Source organism: Loxodonta africana, chromosome 14 (genome assembly GCF_030014295.1).
Source record: "Loxodonta africana isolate mLoxAfr1 chromosome 14, mLoxAfr1.hap2, whole genome shotgun sequence".
NCBI classification, from domain to species: domain Eukaryota; kingdom Metazoa; phylum Chordata; class Mammalia; order Proboscidea; family Elephantidae; genus Loxodonta; species Loxodonta africana.
Genome location: NC_087355.1, coordinates 48,715,661 through 48,727,921, shown reverse-complemented (window position 1 = coordinate 48,727,921; position 12,261 = coordinate 48,715,661). Strand labels below are relative to the sequence as shown.

The 12,261-nt window shown below is 46.8% G+C and overlaps 1 protein-coding gene across 1 annotated transcript in view; it reads right to left on the bottom strand.

The window, feature by feature from the left end:
- The window catches only part of MATN2 (matrilin 2), a 162,664-nt gene that overhangs the window by 30,324 nt on the left and 120,079 nt on the right, over positions 1–12,261 (bottom strand). The window contains exons 7-9 of the mRNA XM_023545902.2: positions 5,445–5,567; positions 1,809–1,931; positions 1,423–1,545 (exon numbers count right to left, since the gene is read on the bottom strand). Of these exons, the coding sequence (XP_023401670.1) occupies positions 1,423–1,545; positions 1,809–1,931; positions 5,445–5,567 (369 nt within the window). The remainder of the gene's footprint in view (positions 1–1,422; positions 1,546–1,808; positions 1,932–5,444; positions 5,568–12,261) is intronic.

Genomic DNA, 12,261 nt, shown 5'->3' with positions numbered 1-12,261 from the left:
TGGATGCTAGAAAATGGTGGCTAAATTAGGTTGTGACCACAATGGTATCAGTGGTCCTAGACTCAGAAAGAACAGCAGGATGGGGAAGGTAAATAATCGCCCTTTTCCTCAATTTCTGATCTTATCTCTCAAAATGGTTATTTTTCAATTCTTTATCTTGGTTCACTTGGGAAACAGGACTGCAGGGCAGCAAACACAGCATTCTTGAGAGAAGGAGAGAGGGGGCCTGAGAACAGTTTTTACTAATGGAGTTAGAAACTAGAACTAGCTGCAAGGCAACACCCAGAAGACATCACTGCCAACCTCATCATCTGCTGCCAGGTGATTAGAGTCAGGAAGGAAGTAAAAGGAGTTCTCAGGACCCTCGCCATCTCTCAGCCTGAATTTGAACCCACTTCTTATTAGCTGGTAACCTCAGGCTCTTAATCCGAGCTGCAGCTTCCTCATCTGTAAAATGAGTATTCCACAGAGTTGCTGGAATGCTATAAGGCATGGGCCATGCTTAGCACAAGCATGTGGTCAGAGGTCAGTAAATGTTGTTAGGTGCCCTCGAGATATTTTCGACTCATAGCGACCCCATGTGACAGAGTAGAACTCCCCTAAAGGGTATTCTAGGCTGTAGTCTTTACAGGATCATGTCGCTAGGTCTTTCTCCCTTGGAGCTGCTGGGTGGGTTCGAACCACCAACCTTTCGATTAGGGGCCGAGTGCTTAACTGTTTGCACCACTGTGGCTCCTTGGTCAGTAAATCGACCACACTATTATTGTTGTTGTTAGTTGCCCTCAGGTGGACTCTGACTGATGGCAACCCCATGCGTGCAGAACAGAACTGCTCCATAGTGTTTTCAAGGCTGTCACCTTTTGGAAGCAGGTCTCTAGGCCTGTCTTCCAAGATGCCTCCAGGTAGGTTCAAAGTGACAACCTTCAGGCTAGTAGTTAATCACGTAACCGTTTGTATGACCCATGTGCAAACCTGGCTGACTGCCACTTTAGGCCAGGTTGGGGTACCTGGTGGAATAGTGGTTAAGCTTTTGGCTATTAACCGAAAGGTCTGACCCACCAGCCGCTCTGTGGGAGAAAGATGTAGCAGTCTGCTCCTGTAAAGATTACAGCCTTGGAAACCCTCTGGGGCAGTTCCACTGGACTGCACCGGGTTTGGTTTAGTTTGGCTTGGTTTAGGGGTAGAGCAGTGAGAGCTAAGAAACACAGCTCTGTCAGCTTCAGAATGACAGTGAGACAGACTGTGGAAATGGGAAAAAGCTGTCTCCAGGGGTGTAGGAAGGAAGCCTGGGAGCACGGGGAGAAGCAGCCACCAAGGCTTCAATCACCTGACATACATACACACATGTACATGCACTGGGTGCACCCAGCCCACGGCACACCTGTTCCAGGTCTCGTGTGTCACAGGGCCTGAGAGACTCACTTGCACAGGTTTTCCCATCACTGCGGAGCACGTATCCCTCGGGACACTGACAGGCAAAGGATGTGTCCATGTTGATGCACGAATACTCACAACCGTGGTCGCTCAGCAAGCAGTAATCCACCCCTGCAAAACCAAACGGCAAGTAAGGGCACAGGCCGCCACTGCAGCCTTCGCCAGCGAGGCCATCAGGCTACTGATAATGGAATGAAGTGACCGCCACGCTGACTCCCACCCGCTTTTGAACTCATGCATCCCCAATGGACACCCCTACGACTGTCCCGAATAGAGAAAAAGGTGGAGGAAAAGGGACAGTTCCCCGTTTCACTCCTGCTACAAATGTTTCCCTAGGAAGATGGTTTCCCAAGAGGCAGGTGATGAGGACTCACTGGAACAGGTCTTGAGGTCCTCATTGATGAGGAAACCTTCCGAGCACTGGCAGATGAATGACTCCTCGGTGTTCACGCACAGCTGCTCACAGCCATGGTCGTTCTGCGCGCAGTGATCCACCCCTGCCGCCATTACAGACATGAAAGCGTAAAGGTCCCGGGGGAGCAAGGCCGCAGCAGCAAACCCAAAAACCAAAACCCTTGTCATGGAGTCGATTCTGACTCCTGGTGACCCCATGCGTTAGAGAGTAGAACTGCACTCCACAGGGTTTTCTTACACCAACCTTTAGGGTTAGCCACGGAGAGCAAACTTTTGAGCCACCCAGGAACCTGCGGCACCAGTAGAGCACTGAACAAACTCAACCTTCTTGGGAAGCCCCTCAGGGACTACTTCACTTCACTGGCATCAAAACAAGCCCGGGGGAAGGCTGCATTGCATCCAGAGCCCTTGCGCTCTTTGAAAAATCAGCTTTGATTGTTTTTATTCCCACTTCTGTTTTTGGAGAGTAAAGCACTAAGGATTCATTTCCCAGTCTCTAAACAGGTGTTATTTTCATTTCACAGAGAGAAAACCGGGCTAGGGAAGGTCAAGTTGCTTGCCCAAAGCCACACAGTTGGTAAGAATGAAGGCTCTGCATCAAGCTAAAAGACCAGTTGACATGGAGTTGATTCTGATTCATGGCGACCCTATGTGTGTCAGAATAGAACTGAGCTCCATACAGTTTTCAATGGCTGATTTTTCAGAAGTAGATCACCAGGCATTTCTTCCAGGGGGCCTCTGGGTCCACTTGAACTTACAGCATCAAACTACTTGGGCTCAAACCCCATCTCCATCATTTCTTAGCCATGAGAGGCTGGGCCAGTCACTTCCTGACTTGAGAAATGAGGATGATGACTGTTGCTTTCTTATAGGAATATGGTGAGAATTCAATGAGTTGATACATTAAAGCTGTCAGAACAGTACCTAGCACACAGTAACCACTCAATGAATGCTTATTGTTATTAAATAGTGCTGAGTAAGAATTAGTGGTATAGCTTCATTTCTATTTGAAAATGAAAAAGGTGTTTTGTTTCCCTTTTCCCATAACCAAGACACCTAATTTCAGAAAATAAACCAAAAGCCTGGGCCTGCATGTGTGGCCGATCCTGGCACAGAATGGCCACACAGCTGGCTCCACTGGGCAGCAAGCGCCGAAGGACAGTGAACACATAACTGTGGTAAGCGGCTCCCACAGACAGCCCTCCAGGTGGCCTCCCAGATTTCCTTGATGGAGAAAATGCACCCCCATGGACTGGAGACACACTGGAGGCCTTGTGCAGGGCTACCAAGTGGGTCTCTTCACTCCTGTGGAGCTTGGGACCAGTGCCTTCTGGAACTTTCCACCACTGGATGCACCTACTGTGAACACTTGCAGGATCTCAGGAGCCAGATGCCTGTGTTCACATTCTGGTTCTGTCACTTACTGGCGGTGTGATTCTGGAAAAGTTACTTAATCTCTCTGTGCCATCACTTCCCCATCTTTAAATAGCGATAAGAATAGAGTGGCCATGGGGCTGTTGTGAGGATAAAGAGTTAGTGAATGGGAAGTGCTCACAGCAGCGACCAAGTGCCTTGTCAGAGCTTGCTGTTACTATGCCTTGGGGCTCCCTGAGCCCTCAAGAGGAGCAGAATACCATGGCTTTCTCTGGGGATATCTATACAGAAATGGCTTGGTTTATATTTTCTTAGAGCCGATTGGAGTCTCTAGATGGTTAACAGTTAACGTACTCAGCCGCTCACTGAAAGGCTGGAGGTTCAAGTCCACTCCGAGGCACCTCAGAAGAAGCCTTGGGGTTCTATTTCTAAAAAAGCAGCCACTGAAAACCCTATGGAGCACAGATCTACTCTGACACACTTGGGGTCGCCATGAGTCATCATCAACTCAATGGCAACTGGTTTTCAGAGCTGGCTAGAGGATCCTTCTTATTTGATCCCAGAGAGACAGGAGACGCTAATCTCTTCTGGCCCCTGCTCTGAGCATTTCTGGGCTCCCTCAAGGCATTCTAGGAGGGAGAGGCAGGCCACGGCACCTGTGGTCTAGGTGGGCTCAGTCAGGTCATGCCCAGCCTGCCCCAGATACCTGCCAGGGCCCCATACTGCTGGAAAAAGGTAGGATCTACACAAATCCATCTACAACAGGGTGTCTCCTTGTCGAATGGAAGAGCCCCTGGTTTCCACTGGCTTGTCATAGGACTCAGACATCCAGCACTGCAGGGTGCTGACTTTTGCACTCACTTTCTGGTTCAAAAGGTCTTTGACCTCCGAGATCAGTCCTTAGAAAGCCTGACTAAGGCACTTGTTCCCTCTGAAGACTGAAGGGAACAAGTTTTCCTGAGGGCTCTTCTGTCCCTAATACTTCATCTGCGAAGCTTCCCCTCCTGGGGCATAGGGTCCAAGTGCTCAACAGCTGCACTGTTCTCATTCACAATCTATCTCTGTCTCCAAAGCTGGAGCAGATGTGTGGCTTGCCCAGTGAATGCCACACAAAGGGCCCCTTTTATGTCACCGAGCCCCCTCCCAGTGTGCCAGGGTCATAGGGAGCCACTGCAGTGCTCATGGGCTCCCACTGCTGCTGGCCTGGGGTTGAGGAGACTGTGTCTCATAAAGAATGACGGAGCCATCCAGCTGGCAAAGCCTGCAAGTTTCCGTGCGTTTACATCACCAAACGGAGCTTTGTTGTGGCTCCTACAAGAGGAAATGAAGAAAAGCCTTCACAAAAAGCCACGTTTCTCAGCTCTGCCCTCAGATCAGCTCTGTGGTAGCACAAGTACTTTCCGAGGTCTGTCCCTTCTGGCCTCTTGTGCCAACTCAGGGTGATGTAAGGCCGGGCACTGTGGCTCTCACGGCTCCACGATAATAATGAATGATTACCATTGACTGAATGCTTACCTTGTGCCAGGCACAGCGTTAAGAGATTGAAATGGCTCCCGTTATTCTCCTTGACCCTGCGAGATCAATACTATTACTATCTTTACTTTATCCAGACTTGGGGAAATTAAATAACTTGCCCAGAGTATGTGGTAGAACTTGGATTTGAATTCAGGCCTGTCTGACTCCCAGCTGATGCTTCGTGACAAATAATAATATTAGTTAATATTTAGTGAGTGCATATTACCTGCCTAGCAGCACTGGTTTATATGTATTTATCTAAGTGTCTTATATGTATTGATTCTTTTAATCCTTACAACCCAACCTATGAAGTGTTGTTGTTGCTGTTAGTTGCTGCCAAGTAGATTCTGACTTGTGGTGGGACCATGTGTGCAGAGTAGAATTGCTCCACAGGGTTTTCATGGTTGTGGCCTGTTGGAAGCAGAGCACCAGGCCTGTCTTCCAAAGCATTTTTGGGTGGGTTTGAACCGCCAACCTGTCAGCTACTAGCCAGTTGAGTGCTCAACCATTTGTGCCCCCTATGAGATAGGTATTACTTATAGTCCCATTTTATGTATGATGAAACTGAGGCAAGGAGAAGTTAAGTCCATTGAAGCATCAGGCCCACAGGAAACCCAGGAGTCTCAGAAGCGGCTGGCTGCCAGCGAGCCTGGAGGGCCTGTTGGAGGCCACCTCCCCAGCACTGTCTGCCCCTGGGGCACACTCACGGCTGCAGGTCTTGCCATTGGGGTCTAGGGTATAGCCCCGGCGGCACCGGCAATAGTAGCTCTCCTCTGTGTTGACGCATTCATGCTCACAGCCTGGTTTGTTCAGTGCACAGTAGTTGATCCCTGAGGAGAGAAAGGGTAGACCCTCCATCTATCAAGGGCAGTGAGGTCAGGCTCTCAGTTTTTCCCAGCACCCATGGAGACAGCTGGTGGGTACGTGCCTGCAGAGTGAGCCCTGAATGTGTCACTCCTTCACTTATTTGACAACCAAGGGCCAGGCCCTAAGCTAGATGGGAAGGCGGGGTGAGGGGGATGAAATGGTGGTGGGAGGGAATGACAAGGGGAGTTGGTGAAGGCTTGGGCCCTAATTAAAGGAGCTCCCGCTCTAGTGGGGAGGCAGAAATGTGAACAGGCAGTCATAAGACAGACAGATGATACAACACAGAGCCAGAGGAGGGGCCCCAACTAAGTCCTGGGATCAGGGGTCTTCCCGGAGGAGGTGATGGCCAGCTGTAGGCCTTGAAGAGAAGGAGGAGTCGGGTGGGTAAAGAGGGGAGGTGAGAGGGAGCAGAGAGTGAGGAGCAGCTAATGCAAAGGCCTCTGGATGAGGCCGGTGAGCGCATTTCGGGGAGCAGCGAAGAGCAGGAGTGTAAGGATTCATATGAGGCTGGGGAGAGCGGTGCAGGACCTTGCAAGCCATGGGATGGAGCCTATGAGGGGCCAGACAGGTGGCTGGAGGGCTGGGGTGAGGTAGGACTGACTGTTTGTGGAGGCGACAAGGCCAGAGTTGTGCCTTTAGGAAGACTTTGGAGAGATGGAGGAAAGGCAGGAGCACTTTGGTCTGTGAGGCGCTCTGCAGGACAGAGGTAACAGCTCCTGCTCTCTGGGAGCTTGTCTGAAAGAAAACCTGATGCCTAAAGTATACCTCTGGAGTCCTCAGTACTGGTCTTTTTCCCCTCTGATAGCCAACAAACAGAGAAGTAGGTTGAGGATCACAGGCCCCAGCCCTAAGCCTTCAGAGAAAGATGGAAAAGCTGAGAAAATTTGATCAGTCTCTGCCTTGAGTTAATCTGATCACCAGGGCCCAAAGCACTAGGAAGCTGGTGTCTCCAGTGACGTCCAACAGTGACACTGGACAACATGAGGTCGAATGAACAAAAGCTGATCTTGCAAAATATCCAGCTGTTTGGGAGAGTCAGGAAGTGGCAGTTACATTAAGTGAGATCATGAGAGCATCCACACCATCAAACTGAAAATACATCAGGAGATGTATTTCTGATGCTGCCCCAGGTTACTGCAGTTCTGTTCCACGGGTAAGAGGAACCCCAGTCCAAGCTGCGTTCCTGCCAGCAGATGGAAACTGCATCATTACCAGTAGCCAATTAGCAATTTCATTTCCTGGTAGAAAATGCTAAAACCACAAGATCCCACAAACAGCAGGCCATGGGGGAGATGGAGAACTATAAAAGGAAATAAAATGAGCTTGTAGAGGGCCTTTATGAGACCAGTGCTGGGGAAAAGGTCACCACCAACCTCACTGGCTGGGCTGCACTAGTTTAACAGCACGACATTGTTCTTTTTCTGGGGATGTTTCTTGTCTTGCCAACAACCATTACCTCTGCCTTCCTGGTAATAGAGCCCTGACCCTCAGGGAATGAATCATGGTTGGTCTAAGCCAGCTTGGCAACCATGTTCTTCTTTGCCAGTAATTGGTTTTAGGGGTGAGAATATGCCCTAATACTAGCTAGCCAAGAGACATCAGAAGTTTACTGGGGCACCTAGGACAGATTTTCCTCCCTGAAAAGATAGAGGTATATGAAGAGAAACACTTTTTCCTGCCTTCTTCTCTTTCTGTCTTTGGATCTAATAGCGTGAGGGTATGATACTTGGAGCTGCAGCAGCCATCTTGTAGCCATGAGGCAACAAGCATGAGGATGAAAAGTCAACATGCTGAGGATGGCAGAGTAAAAGGACAGAAAGAGTCTGGGTTCTTGGTAACACTAAGCCAACTCTGGGACCAACCACTGCTGGAACTGTTAGGTGAAAAGTAAATGTCCTTTTGGCTTAAGACACCGTTCATTGCATTTTCTGTATGTATGGCCGAAAAGTATACTAAAAAAAAAAAAAAAAAAACTGATACAGGGGAAATAATCTGAAACCATAAAGTAATGAACTGAGAATATACACATTTTATTTTTCAATGTCCCTTCCCAAAAAAGTATTTGAGGTAGTTTACATATACAAATAACTTGTAGATAGGACACGTGTCACCCTCTTGTAACAATGGCTCCTCACTACCCTTAAGGTAAAGACCAAGACCCCTAGCATGGCCTAGGAGGCACTTTGTAGCCTCATTCTGGTTTATTCCAGACTCTTCTCATGTCTCTTACTCTGTGTATGCTCCAGGCACACTGGCCTTCAGTTCACTGACATCCCCAGGCTCCCTCCCACCAGAAGGTCTTGTGCATACTGGTCTTTCTTCCTGTAATGCCCTGTCCTTCCCATTCCACTCCCACCATTACCTAGTTAATCCCTACCTTCTACCACATGTTAGCTCATTGCCTTTTCCCCAGCGATGCCCCACGACCTCCTGATGAAATCAGTTCTTTCTATGGGACCTCTCTTTCGCAGCATTTATCACAGTGGTTATGTAACATTTTTTTGTGTGATGCCTCAATCTTGGTGTCTTTTGGATCATATTTTTTCTCATCATCAGAGGCATCCATTAATGATGTTAATGATGGTAACCATAGTTGTTAATATCTCTTAAGCACCTACTCAGTGCCAGGCCCTAGGCTAAGCATTTTACAAACACAATTTCCTTCTCTACAAGGTACGTGCTATTATTATCCATAATTTAAAGATGCAGAAATGGAGATTTGGAGACACTGATTTTTTTTTTTTTTGGAGAGGTTAATATCTTATTCACGATCCTACAGCTAGCAAAAATGGAGCAGTAAATGGAACCCAGGTCTGAGGGACCCCAGACCCATCCTTTAAAGAGTACATTACGTGCCCTCCCTAGTGGTTGGTGGACAGAACTTCCTGTGTGCATAGGGTATCAGCATGAGCAGCCGCAGACTGAGTGTGCAGAGAGGAGTCTCCACGGCACACTGCAGGTGCTGGCCTACAGGAAGAGATGTGACATTGCTGTTATTGGCTCTTGTCACTCTCTCCATAACTCATCCCTTCTGCATGAGGAGAGGCAGAATATTGTTAGCTGTGTGCAGTTCCGGTTCATCTGTCTGGAACGCATCAGTAACCTAATCTGTGCAGAGCAAAACAGAGTTCCCAGGCACAAGCAAAGAAGAACTTTGACAACGAAAAATTAGCCTGGAAAGGACTACATAAACCAGAGACTACATCAGCCAGAGACCAGAAGAACTAGATGATGCCTGGCTACAACCTGTGACTGCCCTGACAGGGAACACAACAGAAAACCCCTGAGGGAGCAGGAGAACAGTGGGATGTAGACTCCATGTTCTTGTAAAAAGACCAGACTTAATGGCCTGACTGAGACTAGAAGGACCCCAGAAGTCATGGTCCCCAGACCTGTTAGCCCAAGACAGGAACCATTCCCAAAGCCAACTCTTCAGATAGGCATTGGACTGAATCATGGGATAGAAAATGATACTGGTGAAGAATGAGCTTCTTGGATCAAGTGGACACGTGAGACTATGTTGGCATCTCCTGTCTGGAGGGGAGATGAGAGAGCAGGGGGGTCAGATTCTGTCCAAATGGACACAAAAATAGACAGTGAGGGGAAGGAGTGTGCTGTCTCATTAGAGGGAAAGCAATTAGGAGTATATAGCAAGGTATATATAAGTTTTTGTATGAGAGACTGACCTGATTTGTAAACTTTTACTTAAAGCATAATAAAAATTAAAAAAAAAAAAGAAGCCTGGCAATGAAAACACCGGCTGCAAACAAACAAACAAGCAGGCACAGAACACAAAGGGCCCAACAGGCTGGGGCTAGTTAGCATAGGGCCTGCAGGAATCACTTCATTAGACATCAGTAACCAAAGCTTATGGGGTGAACCTGCGCTGTCTGGGAACAGTGAAACCATCTTCAACATACCCTGTTTTAAAAAGGTAGTGTTGTCTTTAAGAAAAATTTACACCCAAAATAATTCAACTGAAAAACATTTAGATTCTTAATGAGGTTATCATTCAGCTATCTGGCAAACAGATACTTGAAATGACCCTTTTCTGAGCTTTGCATCTCCGCCTAAATAATTTATGCTTTAAGTCAGTCAATGACCAAAAAAAAAGAAAAACCCAGTGCTGTCGAATCGATTCCGACTCATAGCGACCCTACAGGAACTGCCCCATAGAGTTCCCAAGGAGCGCCTGGTGTATTTGAACTGCCGACCCTTTGGTTAGCAGCTGTAGCACTTAACCACTATGCCACCAGGGTTTCCCCATATATCAGAGGTTTAACTGTAGCTCTTTGCTCTCTTTTTTTTTTTTTTAATTTAGCTCATTGCTCATATATATATATTTTTTGTTAACTTTTATTGAGCTTCAGGTGAACGCTTACAAATGCAGTCAGTCTGTCACATATAAGTTTATATACACCTTACTCCGTACTGCCACTTGCTCTCCCCCTAATGAGTCAGCCCTTCCAGTCTCTCCTTTCGTGCCAATTTTGCCAGCTTCCAACTCTCTCTATCCTCCCATCCCCCCTCCAGACAGGTGATGCCAACACAGTCTCAAGTGACCACTTGATATAATTAGCTCACTCTTCATCAGCATCTCTCACCTACCCACTGTCCAGTCCTTTTCATGTTAATGAGTTGTCTTTGGGGATGGTTCCTGTCCTGTGCCAACAGGTTTGGGGACCATGGCCGCCGGGATTCCTCTAGTCTCAGTCAGACCATTAAGTCTGGTCTTTTTATGAGAATTCGGGGTCTGCATCCCACTGATCTCCTGCTCCCTCAGGGGTTCTCTGTTGTGCTCCCTGTCAGGGCAGTCATCGATTGTGGCTGGGCACCAACTAGTTCTTCTGGTCTCAGGATGATGTAGGTCTGTGGTTCATGTGGCCCTTTCTGTCTCTTGGGCTCTTAGTTGTCGTGTGACCTTGGTGTTCTTCATTCTCCTTTGCTCCAGGTGGGTTGAGACCAATTGATGCATCTTAGATGGCCGCTTGTTAGCATTTAAGACCCCAGACGCCACATTTCAAAGTGGGATGCAGAATGTTTTCATAATAGAATTATTTTGCCAATTAACTTAGAAGTCCCCTTAAACCATGGTCCCCAAACCCCCGCCCTTGCTCCACTGACCTTTGAAGCATTCATTTTATCCCGGAAACTTCTTTGCTTTTGGTCCAGTCCAATTGAGCTGACCTTCCATGTATTGAGTATTGTCCTTCCCTTCACCTAAAGCAGTTCTTATCTACTAATTAATCAGTAAAAAACCCTCTCCCACCCTCCCTCCCTCCCCCGCTCGTAACCACAAAAGTATGTGTTCTTCTCAGTTTATACTATCTCTCCAGATCTTATAATAGTGGTCTCATACAATATTTGTCCTTTTGCCTCTGACTAATTTCGCTCAGCATAATGCCTTCCAGGTTTCTCCATGTTATGAAATGTTTCACAGATTCGTCACTGTTCTTTATCGATGCCTAGTATTCCATTGTGTGAATATACCACAATTTATTTAACCATCCATCCGTTGATGGACACCTTGGTTGCTTCCAGCTTTTTGCTATTGTAAACAGAGCTGCAATAAACATGGGCGTGCATATATCTGTTTGTGTAAAGGCTCTTATTTCTCTAGGGTATATTCCGAGGAGTGGGATTTCTGGGTTGTATGGTAGTTCTATTTCTAACTGTTTAAGATAACGCCAGATAGATTTCCAAAGTGGTTGTACCATTTTACATTCCCACCAGCAGTGTACAAGAATTCCAATCTCTCCGCAGCCTCTCCAACATTTATTATTTTGTGCTTTTTGGATTAATGCCAGCCTTGTTGGAGTGAGATGGAATCTTATCGTGGTTTTAATTTGCATTTCTCTAATGGCTAATGATCGAGAGCATTTTCTCATGTATCTGTTAGCTGCCTGAATATCTTCTTTAGTGAAGTGCGTGTTCATATCCTTTGCCTACTTCTTGATTGGGTTGTTTGTCTTTTTGTGGTTGAGTTTTGACAGAATCATATAGATTTTACAGATCAGGCGCTAGTCGGAGATGTCATAGCTGAAAATTCTTTCCCAGTCTGTAGGTGGTCTTTTTACTCTTTTGGTGAAGTCTTTAGATGAGCATAGGTGTTTGACTTTTAGGAGCTCCCAGTTATGTGGTTTCTCTTCGTCATTTTTGGTAAAGTTTTGTATTCTGTTTATGCCTTGTGTTAGGGCTCCTAAGGTTGTCCCTATTTTTTCTTCCATGATCTTTATCGTTTTAGTCTTTATGTTTAGGTCTTTGATCCACTTGGAGTTAGTTTTTGTGCTTGGTGTGAGGTATGGGTCCTGTTTCATTCTTTTGCAAATGGATATCCAGTTATGCCAGCACCATTTGTTAAAAAGACTATCTTTTCCCCAATTAACTGACTCTGAGCCTTTGTCAAATATCAGCTGCTCATACGTGGATGGATTTATATCTGGGTTCTCAATTCTGTTCCACTGGTCTATGTGCCTGTTGTTGTATCAATACCAGGCTGTTTTGACTACTGTGGCTGTATAATAGCTTCCGAAATCAGGTAGAGTGAGGCCTCCCACTTTCTTCTTCTTTTTCAGTAATGCTTTGCTTATCTGAGGCTTCTTTCCCTTCCATATGAAGTTGGTGATTTGTTTCTCCATCACCTTAAAAAATGACATT